This window comes from Geotrypetes seraphini, chromosome 5, assembly GCF_902459505.1.
Source record: "Geotrypetes seraphini chromosome 5, aGeoSer1.1, whole genome shotgun sequence".
Lineage (NCBI taxonomy): Eukaryota > Metazoa > Chordata > Amphibia > Gymnophiona > Dermophiidae > Geotrypetes > Geotrypetes seraphini.
Window position 1 is genome coordinate 244773900 of NC_047088.1, and position 24053 is coordinate 244797952.

At 41.9% G+C, this 24053-nt stretch overlaps 1 protein-coding gene across 3 annotated transcripts in view; it reads left to right on the forward strand.

Moving 5' to 3' along the window:
- Positions 1 to 1879: 1879 nt before the first annotated feature.
- Positions 1880 to 24053, forward strand: part of LMLN (leishmanolysin like peptidase) — a 77354-nt gene continuing 55180 nt past the window's right edge. For all 3 annotated transcript variants that reach the window (XM_033945116.1, XM_033945118.1, XM_033945117.1), the window contains exons 1-4: positions 1880 to 2077; positions 6192 to 6289; positions 6368 to 6398; positions 6967 to 7049. In XM_033945116.1, the coding sequence (XP_033801007.1) occupies positions 1895 to 2077; positions 6192 to 6289; positions 6368 to 6398; positions 6967 to 7049 (395 nt within the window). In that variant the 5' untranslated portion in view covers positions 1880 to 1894. The remainder of the gene's footprint in view (positions 2078 to 6191; positions 6290 to 6367; positions 6399 to 6966; positions 7050 to 24053) is intronic.

Below are 24053 nucleotides of genomic sequence, written 5' to 3' on the forward strand. Positions count from 1 at the left end.
TGTGCCAGTAGTGTAGTTAGACCTACTATTTTGAGTGGGCCCTTCTAACACCTTTCCCCTACCCCCATAGCTCAACATTTCCTCTGTCCTTCCCAAACCCCTCTGCCCCCAAACACTAGCATCTGCCCCCTCTGAATCCCCCAGTATACCTCAGAGGTATTCCAGTGGCAGCAGTAATTCATCTTCACTGCAGCCCCCACAGGCTTCCCTCTGCCATGTAGAGTGTCCCATTCTTGCTGTCATCACTTCTCATTTCCTCACTGGCGGGATGCGGCAGAGGGAAACCTGCAGCAAAGATGAATTGCTTCGGCCGTCGGGCTACCTCTGAGGTACATGAGAAACTTTGGGAATTAAGCAAGGGCTGGGTCACCAGAGGAAGAGAAGAGAGTGAAACATTGCTGTTGGGTGGACCTGTGGCCACCCAGATCTAACTATGCTACTGTTAAAGTGTGTGTATGGAAAAAAAAAAATTTAACCCAGCGCTGTAATAAAATTGTGGTTGCAGAGTTAGGTTAACATTTGCAAGTAACTTTTTTTTCACAAAGAGCATAGTGGATGCCTGGAGTACCTGAAATACCTGGTGTGTACCCTGATGACAGTATTAAGAGTGAAGAGAGACCCTAGCCCCCTGTGAGCACTTATATGAAAAATAATTAGAAATATGGTGAAGGTGCTACAGCAATGAGATGATCTAAGGGGAAATCCACAAAGTGTGACATCTCTGCTCTGTGGCAAAATATAAACTGGTTTGGTCCTGCTTGATGACAGCAGGTATGAAATAGAGAGCTGCATGCCAACAGAGTTAGCAGGATTCCCATTGGAAGTCCTTCCAGGTCCACAGGACTCCTGTGGGGATGGAAGCAGGTCCTGTGGAATTCCTGCAGGAGTATAGTGTAAGTCCACCCTACCTATCCTTTCCTTGTGAGGTGATCACCCTCCTTGCTGATCAGGGTCAGGACTGAGTCACACTTGCCAATCACTGTGCATGTGGTGAATGATGATTGGCAAATGTGACCTCCCATACCCAGTTATTTATTTTTTTGTATGGGTGGGAATGGAGGAGATTCCAGTGGGGATGGGTGGGTAAAAATTTCTATCTCTATGCAACTTTAGTGGGAAGGTGAATGTATATGCAGTACTCTACCCTCAATGGCTTTTTTTAAGTTGCTGGAGAATGGTTCCAGTGCAAGGCTTTGTTAGACCTGCACAGGAACCAAAATGACCATGAAAGATAAAATGTTTTAAATCAACTTCCAGAACTTCTTCAGAAAGTGGCAAGAACAATGGAATGTGTGTTCGAAGCATGGGGGGAGAAAAAATAATGTCTTATTAAAGAAATGACAATTCTGCATGAGGTAAAAACTCTTTATAGTTTATAAATCTTTCCTTTTGGCTAAGTCTTAATAATAATATTGTCATTATAGATAAAGAGACATATGATCAAGAAACTGTTTTATTTTACTTTTGTGATTATGATAAATATACCGAGGGCCTCAAAATAGTACCTGGCGGCACAAGTTTGAGACCACTGGTTTAGCACCTTAGTGCAGTGGCCTGAGGAACTAGGTTCTTTTCCCACTGCTGCTCTTTGTGATTCTGAGCAAAAATCATTTAACACCCCCCCCCCTCCACACACACATATACACACACACACACTTCCAGCTACAAAATAAGAACCCGTATGTAATATGCAAAACGGTTTCATTGTGACTACAGAAAGGCTGGTCGATCGAATACCCACCCCTTTCCCTTTTAGAACACTCAAGGTTGCCTCTACTCAGATGAGGCAGGACTAGCTGACGCGATGACGTCACGCGCCCTGGAAACGGCGCTGATGCTCCGGAAAGCAGGCGCGCGGGTTGGGGTGTCTGCCGGCGTGGTGACGTCACGCTCCATGGAAAACGACGCCGGTGGCGCCGCGGAACGGACCATGGCGGCCTGGTGGGTGGACCGCGGCTGCTGTTACTGTTGGACGGGCTCCGCCTGGGTCTTCGCGGTCGGCGCGTTGGTGCTCTTGCATTGCCCCGCGTCGGCGTTCTGCAGGATCTGTAAACACCGCATCCCCAGTCCGGACGAGGTAAGTGCTCGGCATAGTCTGAGGCGGAAAGGTGTGAAGCAGGAAGAGCCCTAGGCATGAAGGGAGGCCTTGGGACGAGCGACAGAATAAATGTCATCCTGCAACGACTACAGAATGGTTGTAGCATTTGATATTGTAGGCATTATGATTATGTAAAACCTGGTTATTTTTTATAGTAGTATAAAATTGGAGGGGAAACGTAGTTTATCTTTTAACTGGTAAAAAACAACAAGGCTGTTTTATTTCTCCTGGGATGGGGGTGCCTTAGTGTTAGAAGCATATGTTGGGGCATAGCAATTTTTTAAATTTGGTTTGGGGCCCGTTGACATCTTTTGCTACTTCAACAAAGTTGCCTTTTATTGTCTTTTTGTTTATTTTTATACATATCCAGGATGGGGTGGGTGGGGGGATATTTTTTTGGTTTATTTCTTGATTAAATTGTTGGATGAGAGGGGAGGGATATTTTTCTTCTGCATTGTTATTGATGGAATTTAAGTGCTTGCATTGATTATTAATGTCTGTATAATTCCTGCCACTTTGTATTAGTTTTGGGAAAATTAAATAAAGATTTAAAAAAAAAAGAACTATACATCATAATTATAGAAATGAAGTATTGCAAGTAACTTGCTATGCAAGTGTTTTGCTAGACAAGCAAAACATTTTATTAAATTTTAACTTGATAAACAACTTTAACTTGAACCGCAAGGTAAAGGCGGAATAGAAATCAATAATGTAATGTAATAAACAAGCAATGTCTTGCGATACAAGTACATACAATATTTTGTATTAAAGTTTTGGGTTGTGGAACGAATCGTCTGAGTTTCCATTATTTCTTATGGGGAATACAAGTGTTTTGGATTACAAGCATGGTTTTGGAACGAATTATGCTCACAAACCAAGGTTTTACTGCTTACCCTGGATCGGTAACATGAAATATTGCTACTCCTTGGGTTTTGGCCGGGTACTAGGGACCTGGATTGGCCACTGTGAGAATGGGCTACTAGGCTTGATGGACCATTGGTCAGACCCAGTAAGTCTATTCTTATGTTCGTTTGTTCCCCTTTTCACAGTAGTACTGTAGAGTCTACTTGATCCCTGGCATTATCTTCAGCTTTTCACAAATAAGGATCTTCTTTATCTATCCCATATCTTTTTTGTTTGTTTGATTTTTAATTCTGTTACCGTGTATTATTTAGATTTAGTTTATATACTCTTATTAGTATATGGTATTTACCTGTTCCCAGCAGGCTTACACTCAAAGGACTAGATTTACTAACCCGCGTTTCAGTGCATTAGGGATAATATGCTGAACTATAGGGTTTCCTTGTACTCGAGAGCATATTGCAGATGTCAATCGCAGCTTTTCACACTTCCTTCTGTGTCGGATAAGGTTGGGCCACAAGGAAACACTCCAGAGAAACTTATTTACTGTGGACCACCAAAACAGTGCAGATTCGAATCCTGCTGCTATTTGTTTTCTAGCTTTAAACTCATCTGGGAACCCCTATAGCAGGGGTGCCCAATACGTCGATCGCGATCGACAGGTCGCTCACTCAGGCGACCCCAGTCGATCGCAGAGCAGGTTCCCTTCCCTTCTCTTTTTTTCCCCTCCTGACTAGCCCGCTCCTGAATTCTGCTGCTGCCACCGCTGCTCAACATTAAAAAAAAAAAAAACGGCTTGAAGAACTTATGCTCCGGGGGCTAAAGTGTGCTTGTTCTGGCTTCCCTTCTCTTCCCTCTGAAACCGGAAGTTATGTCGGGGGGGGGGGGGGGGGGGGAGAAGGGAAGCCGGCACGCACATGTTAGAGCCCCGTTCGTGGGTTAAAGCGGGAGACAGGTCAGTGAAGCTTGTGATTTGCTCTTCTTGCTGACAGGTCCTGCCTATTTTCTGTTTCCTCAAAGGCAGGACCCGGCAGCATTTCTCCCAATAGGTCGATCTTGGGCCGATCAGCCTTCCTCTCCCCGACGTCAATTCTGCCGTCGGAGAGGAAGTTCTGGTCAGCGGAACTTCCTCTCCAACGGCAGAATTGACGTCGGGGAGAGGAATGCTGTGGGCCCGAAGCAGGGAGAGCTTGGCCAGCGGCCTGTTATCCGGTGGCAGTGGCTTGGGGGAGGGCAGGGAGGGAGAAAGAGGGCAGGCAGGGAGACAGAAGGAAAGAAGAGAAACAGAAAAAAAGAAAGGGGGCATGAAGAGAGAAAGAAAGAGAGGGCAGGGAGAGAGGAAGAAAATGTTGGGGGGGGGAATGAGGTCAGGAGGAGAGGAAGCATACAGGCTAAAAGAAGGGAAGAAAGATTGGATGCACAGTCAGAAGAAGAAAGTGCAACCAGAGACTCATGAAATCACCAGACAAGGTAGTTAAAATGATTTTATTTTAAATTTAGTGATCAAAATGTATCTGAATTTATATCTGCTGTCTATATTTTACAATATGGTCCCCTTTTACTAAACCGCAATAGTGGTTTTTAGCGCAGGGAGTCTATGAGCGTCAAGAGCAGCGCTGGGCATTCAGCGCAGCTCCCTGCACTAAAAACTGCTATTGTGGTTTAGTAAAAGGGGAGGAGGGTGGGTATTTGTCTATTTTTGTATGGTTGTTACTGAGGTGACAGTGCATAGAGTCATCTGCTTTGACCTCTTTGAAAAAAACCCCGGAATAGGAATGATAATTAACAATTCTATGCGTATAGTGTGCGTTGTGTTTTTTTTAATTTTATTGTTGGTAGATCATTTTGACTTGGTCATTTTAAAAGTAGCTCGCGAGTCAAAAAAGTGTGGGCACCCCTGCCCTATAGCATCTATGTATTTGCTATCATCAAATGAAGTTTTTAGTGTATTTCGTTTAACTGTAGTGTATGTCTCACTCTGATTTTTCTAAAATGCTAGTGTGAATGATGTAGCCAGTTGTACAAATGCACAAGTACCATTCCATTTTGGGGGAAGTAACGGTCTCAGGATCATCCCTCTACAATACCACCATAGATCAGCTCTCGGCACCACAAGAGCAAAGTAGTTCTTCTTTTCTTTTTTTTAATGCAAGTTTTTAGTTCACCCAGGTTCTGTGTGAACTCTTCCCCCTGCCGTGAGAGGCAGGCGGTGTGGTTCCCACTTATCTTGGAGAACGCAGTTGGCACCTTTCTATCATTTAGGTGCAATGCACGTAACATCTGGGAAAGTACCTGGCATTCTTTCTTTTCCCAGGCATTAGTGTCTTGATACTACATTCTGCAGTTCTTCTTTTCCCACCCCAAAAGGAAAGGTACTACTTGGGCCACTGGACACCCAGTGGCACAAGCATAGCAATTGCTCTTGTGCAAACTTTTCACAGTAATTTAACCCATTTTACTCAAGCATTTGAGCATCTCTATTTTCGTTGTTCCTTTTCAAGTCTTTTACTTCTATGACCTGAACTACCTTTAGATCCTCAGGTGTATGCTTGTGTTTAGAAAATTGGTTCTCAGTGTGTTTGACTACCTTACTTTTGTTGAACCTAATTCTGAAACAACATATTATGGGATCTCTCCCTTTAACCAAAATCCCCATCCCAAAATAAAGTGCCACTAATACTTTGTTCCCGATTCTCTCCCTCAATTTGATCTTGCCATAAGGGGCAATGAGAGGATTAAGTGACTAACCAAGGGCCAAAAGGAGCAGCACAGGGTTTGAATCCACAACCTCGGGCTGCTGAGGCTGTACCTCTAACCACTATGCCACACTCATCAACCCCTTTTACCTGGAATTCTTTCTCCTTCTTTCAAAGAATTCAAAGTAGCTTTGAAACCTGATTGTTTCTCAAGCCTTTCCTTCTGGTTAGTGTAAGGATTTGGGGCCTACGTGCAATCAGGCCTCTTTTGTAGACACTTTGTTCTTGTTCTACTTCACATGCTGTATCCTTGAAGTTCTCTTTCCTATTGGCATACTGGTGTTCTTTTCCTTTCCAATTTTAGACTGTAAACCGCTTAGCTCTGTCTTGTACGTTCATAGTGGTATAGTAAGTGTGTAATATATAAAATCCAAGATTGCAAGAAGCATCAGCATGATTTAAACCTAGATTTCCCTGTTTTATTAAGCTGCTGCTTGACTCCTTAATTATCTAATTTAACTTTTCTTTCCTGCTAGGTAGTCTACAAAGTTCATCTCAGTCCAAATCATATTTTCAAGAGAAATGTTGACCAGCAATTAAGAGTGAAGACTGTATATGATACAAGTGTTGAAAAGTATGTACAGTTTCAGAACTTTAAGAAAAAACGTATGTAGACATTTAAGTAATTATTTTCTCCTTTTTTTCTTTTTAGTTTACTACCGGAAAAAAGAAAACTTGTGAAGGTATGTAAAAAAAACCAACATATTGACTTAACCTAATCGCAAGGAGGCAAAACTATCAGGACCTTTTGGTTTAAGAGTTGGAAAGATTTGCATTCTTTGCCACTTCTGCTTCTGATATATGCATTTAATACACCTGAGATAGTTGCAAATTTGAACATATGAGAGGATAAGAAACAAAGGAGCTGAAAATCTTTGCTGGAATTTTACCGTTTTGTCTAAGTTTTTGGTAACACTGAATTGTACAGTTTTTTTAATAGTCCATCTTTATTTGATATATCACCCATCATAAAATAAGCAGTTTACAAAATGATAATAAAGGGAGGACAGAACTCGGAATAAGGTTTAGTGGATGGATAAATGAGTTTTAATGGAAAATCTCTAAGGTGACTTCTCTTTCTGTTTTATACCAATACTTTTATAAGAGGTTAACAAATACCTTTTCCCTCTAGAAATGTATCAAAAGTATCTAATTTTCATAATAAGTCACTTGCCAGTGGCAGTAAAGGTTTTAGTGGAATCATGCTGTGGTATGCAAATTTAAATAGTGGTTCTTTTATCTTTTTCCTAGAACAAACTTTTCCCCCAAGCTGTTTCTTACTTGCAAAAGACCTTTCAAGTTCGAAAACCCACCGGTACTATTCTGCTGAGCAGGTAAATATAGCACATACAAATATTGAGGGTAATTTTATAATGGATGACTTAGATCTGGAAATGGAAAAGGCCCTATTCTGGGCCTGTTTTAAGTTGTAGGGGTGTGCATAATTTTCCATATAATTATGGTGTGACTAATATGCTCTGGTCACTCCTCTCACCCTCCAACTCACCTTTAAAGGCAGCACTGATGTGCAGTCACCGCTGCCTCCAGAGCCCAATCTTTAAAATGGTAACACCTGACCCCTATAGGTACATCCTAACACACCACTAAGGGTTAGTTTGCTAAAAAAGACAATGCTCAAAAACATTGCTTAATTTGGCAGACCAAGACCTAGCAATGTACCGGAAAACACAACTATAAGGGGATGCTAAAAAGTTCTCAGCCCAACCAAGAAGAGAATGACATGAGTATGGTTCAATCAATGATTTGAAATAATGTCAAAACGCATAATTTCATTTCTGGAAATTCACTTAATGAAATAAGATAACGCTCTTTTCAGTTACAATGGGAAAATAACACTCAGAATTTAGGAAATTGGTTGGGCTGAGAACTTTTTAGCACCCCCTCATAAGGGTCAGGCTAGAGGCCGAACAAACAACTTTTTTCAGTTTCTACCAAAATTGCAGCCTAAGGCCACTGGGAATTTTTAGAGATTGCAGTCTGCATCCCTCTACTAAACCTACAGGGATGGATATTCAAACAGTTTAAATGGCAGAGAGAAGCTTGTTTGGGGGTTAGTGGCCCTGCCACGGGCTGAACTCAACTGGACAGTATCCAAGCCAGAATATAATTTAAATAATGAAATGTAGGGCGTGGGGGACTGGCACTGCCGGACCTGAGGCGATACAACATAGCCTGCCTTCTCAGACACCTGGTGGACTGGATAAAAAAAAAACACCCAACATTACACTCCTGTCACTCTTGAACAACAATTGATGGCACCCACCCATCTGCTCTACTATCGTCATGCAAAGCGTCCACACCGAATTTTTCCTACTAGAAGTCATCCTTTGTTGCAATCCATATGACAATGTTGGCAATGCATTTGCCGTTTACGTCTACAGTTTTGCTGCCCCTCTGGGGTAACCGAGATCTGGACCCTGATGCTTCAAAAAGGTACTTATAGCGCTGGAGTGCTCGGGGACTTTGTTATGTGTGTGATGTGGTGACGCCAGAAGGAGTGCCTCGTTCTTTCAGGACTTGCAAGTGGAGGGTTTCCTGGAGGCCACTGATTGGCTTTACTATTGTCAAGTCTCTCATTACCTCTTCTCTAGATGTTGCCACTTTGAATGACGACATGGCGGATATGGTGAGTAAGACTCAGACTCTCTCCCGCTTGACCAGGACTAGTTTGTCTTTTCATCGAACCAGTTTGGGGAGTTTTAGTGCTTCCTGGGACTATGAGGGTGTGGCAGCTTCTACCTCCAAGCAGTCACAAGGGAGGGCCTCTGCCTTCTTATGAAACATCTGCCTCGGCTGACTTTTTCTATAGTTTTGCAGGAACAGCAATGCAAATTTCTTCTGCAGCTGTATTTATCTCCATACCAGGCTTATTTTTCTGGGTTTGCATTACATGCCCGGTATCCTAAGTGTCAGTCCACCCCGGCAGGCCTGCTTCATATGTTTCGGTCCTGTGACCGACTTCAGACCTTTTGGTCTTTTGTTGCTTTGTATTTACAAACTATATTGAGTAAGTGGATTCCTCTGCGGGCAGATATTTTCGTTTTTTCCCAAGTTACTACATTGGGCTTGTCTAGAAGGGGTAATTTGCTGTTTCACAAAGCATCCTTATTGGCCAGAAAATGTATCCTTGTGTTGTGGCGTCAACATGAGGTACCTACGTAATGATGTGGAAAAATGAACTGTTTACCTTATTAAAATTTGAATACCTGGATGTACGTAAGGGTGGTCCTGGTCCCTGGAGGAAATTTCAGAGAATTTGGCCCCTGTATGGGAAGGTCTGTCCCATAGGGCCAGAAGTTCTCTCCTGAACTTTTCACACTGGAGTGCTGGGTTGGGGGGGTTTGGGTTAAGTGGGTCTTCTGGGAGTGGGGGGGAGGGGGGAGGTGGGTCTTTTAGGCCTCTGTGAAGGATCAACACAGAGGTCCTTGCGTTGTCTGCTGTTGACCATGTACTGTTCTGTTTGGAGTGTATGTTTGTAATATAAAAAATTTTCAATAAAAATTATTGAAAAAAAAAATAATAATAATGAAAGACTATATTTTACATCCCAAGTAAAATAGCCTCCACATACATAGACTTCAGCTAAAGAAAACTGAAACTAAAAGCCATGGTGGTTTTATAGTGGCTGACTGTACCACACTCGGAACAACAACTGACATCATAACTCCACAGAGAGACTAATTCCTAAGGAGCTTCTTATTCCAAATGTTATAGACTTAAATTCCTGTTAAAATTTTGTATCAAAAGCATTTATGTGCATATAAACTGTTGTGCAAGATCATAACTGCAACTTTTCAGTCACAGTATAAAAAAAATACAAACAGTAGACACTTATTTCCCCCAGACCCCCCTAGTAATCTAGTGGTTTAATCAGGGTAGGAGCAATGCATTGATCGTGACAGCCATTTTGAGAGCAGAGCTCCTGCCCCAATTACATTGCTAGACCACCAGGGATTATAAGATATGGGCTCAGAGGTAGGGGCAGTTCATAGATGGGTGAAGTGGTGGAATTTGAACCTGGATCCTTTGGACCTCAGCTTACTGCTCTAACCATTAAGCTCCTCCTCTACACCACAGAGAGGTCTTTGTGGCCACTTTATAACATGGGTGTTCTCATGCTGTTACTAAGGCATCCATGTCCCTATTCATAAGAACATAAGAAGCGCCATCTCCGGATCAGACCTTCGGTCCATCAAGTCCGGCGATCCGCACACGCGGAGGCCCTGCCAGGTATACACCTGGCTTATTTTATAGCCAACCATATCTTTATATGCCTCTCTCAAGGAGATATGCATCTAGTTTGCTTCATAGGACGTTTTGTCCTATTCATAATTTGGACTTTTCAGTTTATGCTGGACTTCATTTTCTGTGTATATTAATGGATTACTTCTCATAATAGCAGGCAGTTATGGTAATTCTGTAAAGTAGGCACTAACATTTATGTGTCAATTTCATGCATGTATGTTTAGAATAATTGCCTATACATATACTCAAATCCAGGCTAAAATCCTATTTTTACGAAGTTGCTTTTAACTCCTAACCTCCACTCACTTGTAAAACACCCGTGCCTGAGAAGCTCCCTAACCTCCTACTTGTCCAGATTGTCTGTTTTATTAGATTCTAAGCTCTTCTAAGCTGTAGTAGAGGGAAGAAAAGGAAAAACCTTATTTAAGGGAAGGGGGAAGGATGGAGACAAATAGGACAAAATACAAATTTTTGCTTCCACCAAAAACACATGGTCATTTTTTACTAAAACATCTTTAAAAAAGAATTCTTGTCCTCCCACCACCATTTTATTGTACTGTATTGACTATTTTTTCTACCATTTGCATCTTTGTTTTCCTGAGTACTTTACCAGCTTCTCTTAGTTTTTCCAGATATTGTCACCTATGTTCTCTTTCTACTTTCTCTTATAGTTTATGTACATATGGACACTGGATAATTTTTTTTAATTATTATTTTAAATCCAAATGCATCAGAAAATGGAGACCTGAACCCAAATTGTAAAAAATAAAAAATGCCTCATCTAGTTTACTAAGGATTTTAAAAATTTGCCAAGTCCAGGCTTTACTACAAAACAACATAAGGACAAAGAAAAATTTTAATTGTTTTGCCATCAAGATAGAAAACTGAAAACTGTCACAATTCACAGAATGAGTTTATATTTATTACCACAGTTGCTATGAGTGATTAGTGGCAGATTCATGTATTTGGTCATGTGTTAGCACATTCTATTTATTTATTATTTTAAAAATTTATATACTGCCTAAAGTCTAGACCAGGGGTGTTCAACCTTTTGGCTGAAAAAATGTTTCTGGGGCTGCACAAACACTGCAGCAAGACAGAGGAGGGAGCTGGCAAGACGGTAAACACCCGGGGGCAGCAGAGGAAAACACTGCATCGCCCTCGACCAGGGCTGCACAAAATACTTCACAGGGCCGCAGGTTAGACACCCCTGGTCTAGACAGTTTACAAAACAACATACAGTGGTGCCTCACACAACGAACTTAATTGGTTCCAGGAGCAAGTTTGTTATGCAAAAAGTTCGTTATGTGAAACGCGTTTTCCCATAACAATACATGTTAAAAAAAATAATTCGTTCTGTAGCATAAAATATGCTAAGATGACATAAAAAAAGATAAATTTTTTGTTATTATTTTTATTTAGATACATCTAAAAACATACCGTATTTGCCGGCGTATAAGACGACTTTTCAGTACCTTAAAATCCTCCCCAAAGTCGGGGGTCGTCTTATACGCCGGGTACTGTTTACATGCCCTTACTTTACATGCCCTAACATCTCCTTCTTTACCTCCTTACGGTGCTTACGGTAAGTCCTCCTGGCCCTGGCGACCCCCCCCCCCCCCTAGTTGTTCGGGCCAGGAGGGAGCCTAAATCCTCCTGGCCACGGCGACCCCCTAACCCCACCCCCCAGCCGACCCGCGACCCCCCTGGCCGACCCCCACGACACCCCCACCCCCCTTCCCCGTACCTTTCTGTAGTTGGCCGGACAGACGGGAGCCAACCCCGCCTGTCCGGCAGGCAGCCAACGACGGAATGAGGCCGGATTGGCCCATCCGTCCCAAAGCTCCGCCTACTGGTGGGGCCTAAGGCGCCTGGGCCAATCAGAATAGGCCCGGGAGCCTTAGGTCCCTCCTGGGGGCAGGGCCTGAGGCACATGGTCGGGTTGGGCCCATGTGCCTCAGGCCCCGCCCCCAGGAGGGACCTAAGGCTCCCGGGCCTATTCTGATTGGCCCAGGCGCCTTAGGCCCCACCAGTAGGCGGAGCTTTGGGACGGATGGGCCAATCCGGCCTCATTCCGTCGTTGGCTGCCTGCCGGACAGGGATCAGACGGACTGCATCTAACCAGCAGAGGTAAGAATGTCTTCGGACACCGATTGGCTCGACTACTAAGCAGGGCTTTAAACTAAGTAAGTTGGGGGAGGGTACCAGTATAGTAAATAACTATCCAGAGGAGGGGAGACACTACTCCAATTCCACACCCAAGGTATGTAGTCACCTTGCAAACAATTCTTTAGGTACCACATTAGTTCAGTTGGGAAACTCCCCTCGGGAGCCTAGCAAACACAGGGTATGGAAGGCTATGTATGTTAATGCACACAGTCTAGGCAACAAAATTCTGGAATTAGAGACTGAAATAATGTCTGCTGACCTAGATGTGGTAGCAATTTCTGAGACTTGGTTCACGGACTCTCATGGGTGGGATATGGCTATACCGGGTTACAACTTGCTTCGTCAAGACAGAGAGGGAAAGGTAGGGGGAGGGGTAGCACTATACACCAGAGAAGGCATCAAACTTACGAGAATCACAGATGTCAGGTACACCGGGGAATCCCTCTGGGTTAACCTAGCCAGAGGCAACGAAAAATCCCTATACCTTGGTGTAATATACAGACCTCCAAGACAGTTGGAAGACAAAGACACAGAACTAATCAAGGACATTGAGAATATCACTTTACGGGGGGATACGGTACTACTAGGGGACTTCAATATGCCCGATGCAGACTGGAACACACTTTCAGCATCTACCAGCGGAAGTAAAAGGCTATTGTCCTCCATAAGGGGAGCACAACTCAAACAATTGGTATTGGAGCCTACCAGGGCCCAGGCGATACTGGATCTGGTACTCACCAACGGAGAAAGTGTCTCGGAGGTATCAGTGGGCGACAAGCTGGCCTCCAGCGACCACAACATGATATGGTTTGACCTCAAGAAAGGGTTCAATAGATCTAACACGACAACAAAAGTTCTCAGCTTTCGAGGTACTGACTTTAAAGGCATGGGGGATTTTGTCCATCAAGCACTGCGTCACAAAGCAGTGACCAACAATGTGGAGGCTATGTGGTCAACCTTGAAATCAACCCTACACGCAGCAACAGACCGTTACATAAAATCCGTGAGTAAACGGCGAATTAAAAACAGACCTCAATGGTTCACCTCAGAGATATCTGACCTCGTTAAAGACAAGAAACGAGCATTCATTCACTACAAATGCACGAAGGGTAAAGAGGCTAAAATAAAATATATGACTAAGTCGTCAGCAGTCAAACTGGCAGTCAAAGAAGCCAAGCTCCGAGTAGAAGAAAACTTAGCGAATAACATTAAAAAGGGGGACAAATCTTTCTTCAGGTATATTAGTGATAGAAAAAGAAACACAGATGGAATAGTACGCCTCAGAAAACCTGACGGAAAATATGCAGAATCGAACACAGATAAAGCCGAACTACTAAATAAGTACTTCTGCTCAGTCTTCACCTGCGAGGCGCCAGGGTCAGGTCCAAAGTTAAAGGTGAAGCATAACTCGAGAGACCCATTTCAGAATCACGAGTTTACACCCAGTGACGTCTACGACGAACTATCGAAACTCAAGGTGAACAAAGCCATGGGACCGGACAATCTGCACCCAAGGGTGCTCAGAGAGCTATGTGACGTTCTGGCGGAACCGTTAGCCGTACTCTTCAATCTCTCTCTCAGTACGGGAAAAGTCCCATTGGACTGGAAAACAGCTAACGTCGTTCCTCTGCACAAAAAGGGTTGCAAGGCAGAAGCTGCAAATTACAGACCGGTGAGTCTCACTTCGATTGTGAGTAAGCTCATGGAAACACTAGTCAAACACAAACTAGACACGATCCTTGATAAGGAGAACCTACGCAACCCCCACCAACACGGTTTCACCAAGGGTAAGTCATGCCAATCCAATCTTATCAGCTTCTTTGACTGGGTAACTAGGAAGCTGGACCTGGGAGAGTCCCTAGACGTCGTGTACTTAGACTTCAGCAAAGCTTTTGACAGCGTCCCCCACCGTAGATTACTGAGCAAGATGAAATCAATGGGATTGGGGTGATACACTGACTGCATGGGTCAGCGACTGGCTAAGCGGGAGACTTCAGAGGGTGTTAGTTAACGGTACCCTCTCTGAAACGTCGAGGGTGACCAGTGGAGTGCCGCAGGGATCAGTCTTGGGCCCGATCCTTTTCAACATGTTTATAGGAGACATGACTGAGGGGCTTCAAGGTAAAATAGCATTATTCGCCGACGATGCTAAATTATGTAACACTGTGAGTGACACCGCAAGTAAAAATGATTTGTCTGACAGCATGAGGCAGGACCTGCTTTTACTGGAACATTGGTCCACAACCTGGCAGCTGGGCTTTAATGCGAAAAAAATGCAAGGTCATGCACCTTGGTAACAATAATCCGTGTAAGACATACACACTGAATGGTGAAACCTTGTCCAGGACTACAGCAGAGCGGGATTTGGGGGTAATCATTAGTGGAGACATGAAATCAGCCAATCAAGTAGAGAAGGCTTCATCTAAGGCTAGACAGATGCTGGGATGTATCCGTAGAGGCTTTGTTAGCCGGAAGCCAGAGGTCATTATGCCGCTGTACAGAAGCATGGTGAGACCTCATCTGGAATACTGTGTGCAATTCTGGAGACCGCACTACCGTAAGGATGTGCTGAGAGTTGAGTCGGTTCAGCGAATGGCCACCAGGATGATCCTGGGGCTCAAGGATGTCTCGTATGAAGACAGGCTGCACAAGTTGCGGCTATACTCTCTCGAGGAACGTAGGGAGAGGGGAGATATGATAGAGACGTTTAAGTACATCACTGGTCGAATAGAGGTGGAAGACAACATTTTCCTTCTAAAAGGGCCCTCGTCCACAAGGGGACATCCGTTGAAAATCAGGGGGGGGAAATTTCATGGGGATACCAGGAAGTACTTCTTCACTGAAAGAGTGGTGGACCATTGGAACGAGCTCCCGGAGCAGGTGATCATGGCCAGCAGCATACAAGATTTTAAGAATAAATGGGACGCCCACGTCGGATCCCTACGAGGGTAGCATAGAGGAGGGCAGATTGGGACGAGTGATAGAGTGTAGATTAGGGGAGGGTTGTTGGAGTGGGCAGACTTGATGGGCTATGGCCCTTTTCTGCCGTCATTTTCTATGTTTCTATGTTTCTATGAATATTTGATCCTGTTTACCCATTGCCCATTCTATGTCTAAAGGCCATTTCAAGTCTCAGTTCCCTGTTCTCTTCCCACATTGCTTAATAACCCCAGTTCACAATAGCCCCTCCACTTTCATGATTTCCTGCAGATGTCCAGTAAGCAGTTTGCAGGCTAATACTTGTTTGTTATCAGGTCACAAGGCAATCAAGGACAATCAAGCTGTAAGCAACTTAACATTCCATTCCCAAGGATTTAATTACATAACGGAGCTCTGCTCTTATGGCTCATTTTACAGTGTATGCCTTATAAACCTTCATATATATTTTCTGAGGAGCCCCTGATCCTCATATAGTTCCTATTGGGCCCATCGAAAGGCAATATATCAAGTCCCATTCCCTAAAAGAGGGGGTGTTGAAAAGTTTTCAGCTCAACCAAGAAGAGAATGATGTGGAGCCATGAAACAAGTTTTTTTCAAGTATTCATCCCTAAGTCTAACACGCTTGGCACATAGTGTGTGAAGTTTCCCAAAAATTACTCTTTCATCTGGTCACTGAATTACTACTCCATTGCTGCAATCGCCTCTGAATTACTCAAAAATTTCAAACTCTTTTTAATGTTTGGAAATAGAAAATAGTCAGAAGGAGCAAGATCTGGTGAGTAGGATGGATGGTCTATGCACTGAAACCCCAAATGCATCAAAACCTTCTCCATTGTTTTGCCAGCCTTTTGAGCAGGTGCATTGTCTTGCAGAAAGAGAAATTTCTGCAGCTTCCCTCTCCTTTATTCTTTCAATGCCTCCTTTAATCGGCATAGCAAGTTACAATACCATGTTTCCCTGAAAATAAAACAGTGTCTTATATTAATTTGGGGCCCAAAAAGGCACCAGGTCTTATTTTTGAGGTGTGCACATGATCATCTCTCCCTTCCTCTCCTTCACCCCAATTCTTCCTTTTTCCTTTCTCTCCCCCACATGTGCAGCATCTTTCCTCCCCTCCCCTTGTGTAGCAGAAGTTTGCCCAGCTTCTATCCTTCCCTCCCTCCCAACCCTTGTGCAGCAAAACCCTTGAGCACCCCACATACCGCACAGCCAAACCCCTGCTGACCCTCCATCTTTCCCTCCTTGCCGACTGCGAGCAAGCCCTACCTTCAACTGAAGCAGCGTCGGGCCAGCAGCACTCTAAACAGGCTGCTTGGCCTTGTCCATCGGGGATTTCACTCTGCTGCATTACTGTAACGTCGGACAAGGCCAAGCAGCCTGTTTAGAGTGCTGCCGGCCCAACGCTGCTTCAGTAGGGCTCGCTTGCGGTCATCGGGGAGGGAAGGATGGAGGGTCAGTAGGGGGTTCGGCTGCGCGGTGGGGGGAGGGGGCTGGGTTGAAGAGTTGCCGGCGAATCCCGGCACTAGGGCTTATTTTTGGGGTAGGGCTTATATTAAGACCTACCCTGAAAATGATACTAGGTCTTATTTTTGGGGTAGGTCTTATTTTTAGGGAAACACGGTAGTAGTCTGCATTATTTGGCCCCTTGGGAGATTAGTTGGTCATTAAACCTTCCTGATCCAAAACACTGGCTATGACCTTTCCTGCTGACTTTTGGGTCTCCAATTTCCTTGGCTTTGGAGAACCTGAGTGTTGCCATTGCATGGACTGTTTTGTCTCAGGATCATAATATTATAACAAGTTTCTAGTGCAACAGATTTTTCATTCTGGAAGAATGGGTAATATCCCAGTGCTCACAAGCTATGCAGAAAGAGTCCACTCCAGCTTTTGAATCCTTCCTCCTTCACTAGTGGGCTCTACTGCCCCCTTCAGTTTTTCCTTGTGCACATGAGCTGGAAGGAATGTGTTTGATCTGATCTTTATATTTCTTTTTTTGGGAGGGTATTTTTTATGAATTTTGGATGGATTTCAGTGCTCACAGCTCCCCTTGTTGAGATTTCAATTCTGCCTACGTGGAGAAGATTCTATCACAATTAGCAGACTCACCATTCAAATAAATAAATCTTTCCCCACTTTAAACTCCACACTCAACCAAATATTGTTGAATGGACTAGTACTTTTTCAATGGACATTCAGAATCCACCTTTTCATAATAAAACTGGTGGTGTTAAGTGGTACTCTTCATCATTCCATCTTTATATTAGAGTTATTAATCTTTTTTTTAAAACCTTTTATTATAAATTAGAATAACATCTTTTATCTTTTATAGTTCCTTATTGGTTCCCCTTCCCGACGCGTTTCACATTTCTTTTTCAAGGTCGGGGGAACAAAAGTTAAGAGTAAACTTTTTCCATTTCACTACTGCCGCTTGCTATCAAAAGTAGTGAAATGGAAAAAGTTTACTCTTAACTTTTGTTCCCCCAACCTTGAAAAAGAAATGCGAAACGCGTCGGGAAGGGGAACCGATAAGGAACTATAAAAGATAAAAGATAAGTTATTCTAATTTATAATAAAAGGTTTAAAAAAAAAAAAAAGATTAATAACTCTAATATAAAGATGGAATGATGAAGAGTACCACTTAACACCACCAGTTTTATTATGAAAAGGTGGATTCTGAATGTCCATTGAAAAAGTACTAGTCCATTCAACAATATTTGGTTGAGTGTGGAGTTTAAAATGTGTGGAGAAGAAGCAGGCTGAGGTCTGCAATTGACAGGCTAATCCCTCTGTGGTACCTGTTGGCCAACTTGCAGAAACCTATTGGAACTCAGGGTCAGTTCCCCTGGTAGCATTGCTTGCCTACTGCGTCACAGGGGCTTGAGTGCAGATTGTTGGGCATCCATAAGGGGCTCATCAGGGTCCCGCAGGGTGCCGCCTATATTTTGCCTCCCCCCCCCTCTTTTGGGGTTTGAGACTGTCATACACTGGTCCAACTAGCATCCTGAAGATTCTGTTCCATTTGAGGCAGTGATTTCTTCACCCACTTCCAGCTACGTTTGGAGCTGAGGCAGCTTCAGCACATTTCCAGAAAAAGCTGTTACAGTCTACGGGGAAAATTAGGGGGGGTCTTTAAAACCTTTTTTTTTTTCTCAGTTTTCTGCACCTTAGGATTCCCCATCTTCAAAATCCTAAAATCGCAGGTTTTAAAAAATTTTAGTTGATGTTTTTGATCCATTTTATGGCATTAACATGCTGCCACAACAGCCATCTTGGTTTTCCCGATTTGTGGTTTGTTTTTTTAAAGTTCTCCAGAACTTTCAAATCACCTCATTTTGCCTCAAAACTGGCTGTGATTGAGTCCTTATTTACTCCTAATTCATGCCAGATATGCGCTGGATGGGTGCCCAAAGAGCACCCTTGCATCACGTGCCACATATGAAGGGCAGGAGCAGTTGGCTTAACCTCCCCTTTGCTCTCTAGGGCTGAGGAATGGCCAAAGGGTCCATCTGTTGGGAGTAAATGGTGGTCCTTCCCAGTGCAGGAGCGTGGAGGTTGCAGAGCCCAAGAGTCATCTATGCTAAGTACTACTGTGTGCCATGCCAAGAAACCGAGCCCCTCGACTCGAGTTTCGTGTCCTTCATCAGGAGGGGTCTCTAATAAATACAATAAAAGAAAATGTAATCAGTATCAAATCTTCTATCCTTTATTGTAATACAATCTAACACTACATCATATGTACATCTACACTGAAGCAATTTTTCCCAACTTCACTAAACTTCTCTCTAATTAATAATCATATTAACCTACCTTCTCACAGCTGATACAGCCCCCCGGAGAACATCCAGATCGGGCTGTGAGTCTGCCCTTGTGGCAAATATTATATTGGCCACACTGAGGAAAATTAATACTCGCATTACTGAACATTTGAGTAACATTCACAGGAGTAGGGTCAGGGCCCCATTAGTATCTCATTGGTTGGAAATGAGTCATTCCATTGACGCTTTCAGATATACGGGCCTTTTCCAGGCAGTTGCTTTTTCAGGTGATCTGACAAACTTATTATCTCTTAGAGAACATAGGTTTATTTTCAATTGGTCCACACTGGTCCCACGTCGTTTAAATGCTGAAATCGATTGGTTTGCAATCTGGATGTTCTCCGGGGGTGTATCAGCCTTGAGAAGGTAGGTTAATATAATGCGATTATTAATTAGAGAAAAGTTTAGTGGAGTTGGGAATAATTGCTTCAGTGTAGATGCACATATGAAGTAGTGTTAGATTGTATTACAATAAAGGATAGAAGATTTGATACTGATTACATTTTCTTTTATTATTTTATCATACTTATTAGAGACCCCTCCTGATGAAGGACACGAAACTCGAGTCGAGGGGCTCGGTTTCTTGGCATGGCACACAGTAGTACTTAGGATCAGCACTTTCAAAACACAAGCACTTTTTCAGGGTTTTACTCTATGGCTGCCAACGTGATCAACAAGAGGCCTCCCATCTACAATTACAACTTCAGATAAGTTACCATTTTATAGCGATGAATTGATTTAAAATTTGGTGACTCAGGGAGGCAAGGAACTGTAAAGGCGATGATGGTCCCATTGGCAACCAAACTTGAGTGATTACACTGAACAAAGTTGGTTGTAGGGTCTGAGCACTTTACACATTTAATTATTTATTTATTTATTTATTTATTTTTAACTAATGGATGGAGAGCTGTGATATTGGATTGTGAGCAGTAATTTTAGTTGACACCATTTGAAGTCTCCCAGACCTTGCTGCATCTTCAGTCTCAATCTCCACACTTAGTTTGCACACCACTTCTTCACTTTGGAGTATGATGGGCATTGCATCATACATTCATGGATTTCCTTTGGAGTTTTCTTCTGCAGGAATAGGAACTTCATGAATGCTCAGGGTTCCACACTTGAAAATTCCACACTTTTTTTTTTCTTTTTTTTTAATAATCTTTATTCATTTTAAAATAATTTCAATAAGTGAAGAACAGTAAATAAAACATTTACACTATAGACATCACTTAAAATATTACAAGATTCTTACAGATCAATACCCTCCCACTCAAATTATTCTTTATCATTCATGTATCTTCTATAAATTTAACATAATTCCGTAATTCACTACATATTTTAAACATAAAATTACACATTTACCCACTTAGACATATTTTAAACTTTATAAACCACCCTTCCCCCATCCATAATAATAATTGATTATAACCTTTATATTCCTTCCACCCTCCCTCCCTGGATGTGCAATTATTCTAACAAGAATGTATAATTATATTAAATCTACAAAAGATTAAAGTTTTTAAAGTTCCCTAACTGATCAGCTCTCATTTTTTCATATTTATATATTTGACATAAACTAGCCCACCAGAATGCAAAATTTAGACAATCGCAGTTTTTCCAGTTACATGTAATCAATTGTATAGCTGTACTTCTCATAATTAAAAAGAGACTTCTTTTATATTTATCTAGGGGATCTTTGATATACAAAATGGTAGCATAGATTACTATTTCATAGGTTAAAGGAATTTCAGATTCTAAAATATTAGTAATATGTCCCCAAATCGATTTCCAAAAAACCAGTATCTTAGGGCAATAAAACAGTAAATGATCCAATGTTCCTATGTCTAGATCAGTGATTCCCAACCCTGTCCTGGAGGAACACCAGGCCAATCGGGTTTTCAGGCTAGCCCTAATGAATATGCATGAGAGAGATTTGCATATGATGGAAGTGATAGGCATGCAAATTTGCTTCATGCATATTCATTAGGGCTAGCCTGAAAACCCAATTGGCCTGGTGTTCCTCCAGGACAGGGTTGGGAACCACTGGTCTAGATGACAGTGCCAGCATCTATTAGACTTTGAATGATGCAACAGAAAAAAACATGTTTGTTTCATAGATGCTAAAGCTGTACACCTCATCCTCCAAGACCAAATACGTGGCCATCGAGATACAGAAATATACAGCTTAATCTCAATGCTCCAAATGTCTCTAAGAGCGTTTTTGGGTTTCTTATTCATAAGTTCAGATATTAATTTATATCACTTGGTGGCTTGGTGTCCTAGCATGTCTGCCTGAAAACAGAGGAACTGCAAGCTGTAATTATTTTTTAAATTACGCCACTCGGGGAACCCTTTCTGAATGGCCTGCTTCAGTTGCAACCATTTATAAAATTGTAATTTTGAAATACCAAAAGATTGTTGCAGCCGTGAAAAATCCAGCAGTTTCCCATTTAACACAACATCCTCTAATGTTCTTATGCCTACTTGCATCCAAAGTTTCCAGGCAATTTTAGAGCTGCCTATTTGTATCTTGGAATTCAGCCATAGGGATTGGCACAAAGACTGTTATTTATACATCTCAAGGTCTTCGAAGTATCAAAACATGATGTTATTATCCTTTGTGTAACTGAGTAGTTTAATGTCTAATATATGAGAGAAACGCATTGGGGACATAATTTTCCATTCCAAAATTAACCAATCTGGATAATGATCCATGAGGTCAGGTAGGATCCAGTACATACCCTGATGCAGAATATAAGTCTGATAATACCTATAAAAATTTGAGAAATTTACCCCTCCCTCCACAATTGATTTTTGTAAAGATACTAAAGCAATTCTAGCAGTTTTGCCCATCCAAATAAATTTTATGAGAATACTATTCAATTTCTTGTAGAAAGAACTTTGAAAATAGATTGGTAACATTCCCATTTGATATCATACCACAGGCAAAATCATCATTTTCACTGTTTGAACTCTATCCCATCAAGATATATGTAACAGATTCCATTGCTCACACATTTCTGTAACCTTTAATAATAAAGATTTTTCATTTATTTTCATTGTTTCTTCCAATGTCTTATAAATCCATATTCCTAAATATTTTAGACCCTCTTCTTTCCAAAGAAAAGGGAACTGATCAAACAAACCTTTTTGAGAATGTACATTAAGTGGAAGAATTTCAGATTTATTCCAATTTATTTTATATCCTGAAAATTTTTCAAATCTTTCAATCAAGTCCAATAAATGTGGAATAGTAGATTCAGGATTCCTCAAATGAAGCAAAATGTCATCTGCATATGCAGAAACTTTATACTCACGACCAGCATAAGGAATACCTTGAATCTCCTCTGTTTGTTGAATAGCCAAAAATAAGGGTTCCAAAACAATATCAAACAAGAGAGGAGATAAGGGCCATCCCTGCCTAACTCCCCTTTTCAGACAAAAACTTTCTGAAAAAGAATTATTTATATACAATTTAGCCAAAGGGGAGTTATATAAAGCTTTGATCATTTGTATAAATCCAGAACCCACCCCAAACCAATCCATTGCTTGGTACATAAAGGTCCATTCTACACGATCAAATGCCTTCTCCGCATCTAAAGATGGATTTTGTCAAAGTCAACATATGAAGAGCCAATCTAGTATTATTTAAGGAATGTCTATGAGCAACAAAATTCCACACTTTTTGTTGACATGGTGATCTGAAACAATATCAAAACATAATATTATGATTCTGCAAATTGGCACTTTGCAAAATAAAATAATACTCTCTTTAGCTACAGTGGCAAAATAACACTCGGAATTTAGGAAGTTGTTTTGGGCTGAGAACCTTTCAGAACCCCCTCGTAATACTACTATTACTACTTATAATTTCTTGAGCACTGCAAGATGTATGCAACACTGTACTTTAAAACATTCAAGAGACCAGCCCCTGCTCAGTAGAGCTTACAATCTATTCTTGGTGAGAAACAACAAAATGTACATAGTTAAAATACATTAAAACAAATTAATAAAAACTAGAATAACTCTCTGGTTTTTAAAATAGGTTTGGGCAAGTTCCCAGAGGAAAAGTCCATAAACTGCTGTTGAGACAGACATGGGAGAAGCCACTGCTTGCCCTGGTTGGTGGCATGGAATGCTGCTACTATTTGGGGTTTTGCCAAGTACTTGTGACTTGGATAGGCCTCCGTGAAGACGGGATACCGGACTAGATGGACCATTGAACTGACCCAATAAAGCTATTCATATGTTCTTATGTGAGCCAAGTATAGGACAATCAAACCATTGTGACATCACTGATGAGGTTGGCTCTTAGGCATTGGTGAAATGAAGCAACATGACATCACAATCTCAGCTCTGGAATGCTGCTACTATTTGGGGTTTTGTCAGGTACTTGTGACTTGGATTGGCCTCCGTGAAGACAGAATACGGGGCTAGATGGACCATTGGTCTGATCTAGTAAGGCTATTCTTATGTTCTTTACTTCACTTTCAGACAAATAAAAACACAAAATATCAAATTTATAAATTTTACTGAGCCTTATCTTCTGTAAGCAATAAGTTATCATCTAATAGTCATTAAAAAAAAAAAATCTCCAAAAGCCTGCCAAAAAGAAAGGTCTTCACACTTCTAAAAATGTGCTCTCAGCTGTAATGGCAGTGTGTTCCTTACTGACCTAGCAATATACAAAAGAGGACAAATATTCAAGTCTGACAATAAGAAATGATGGAACATCAAGAAGGTCTTTACAGGTAGACCTTAATGGCCTAAGACAGTGTTTTCAACATTTTTACACTCGTTGACCGGCAGAAATAAAATAATTATTTTGTGGACCGGAAAACTACTAGGACTAAAATTAAAAAACCCCATTTCCACCACATCTCCATGAGCTCGGTCACCTCATTAACTATAGAAAAATACACAAATATAGTGCAAAATATAGACAGCAGATATAAATTCTCAAAACTGACACGTTTTGATCACTAAAAAAATCATTTTTCCTACCTTTGCTGTCTGGTGATTTCATGAGTCTCTGGTTGCGTTTCCTTCTATCTGTGTATCCTTTCTTTCTGCACTCAGGCCCAAGAATTGTCCCTTTCTATTCCATCCCTCATTTCTTCCTATGTCCTTAGTGCTCCCGGTGCCTCC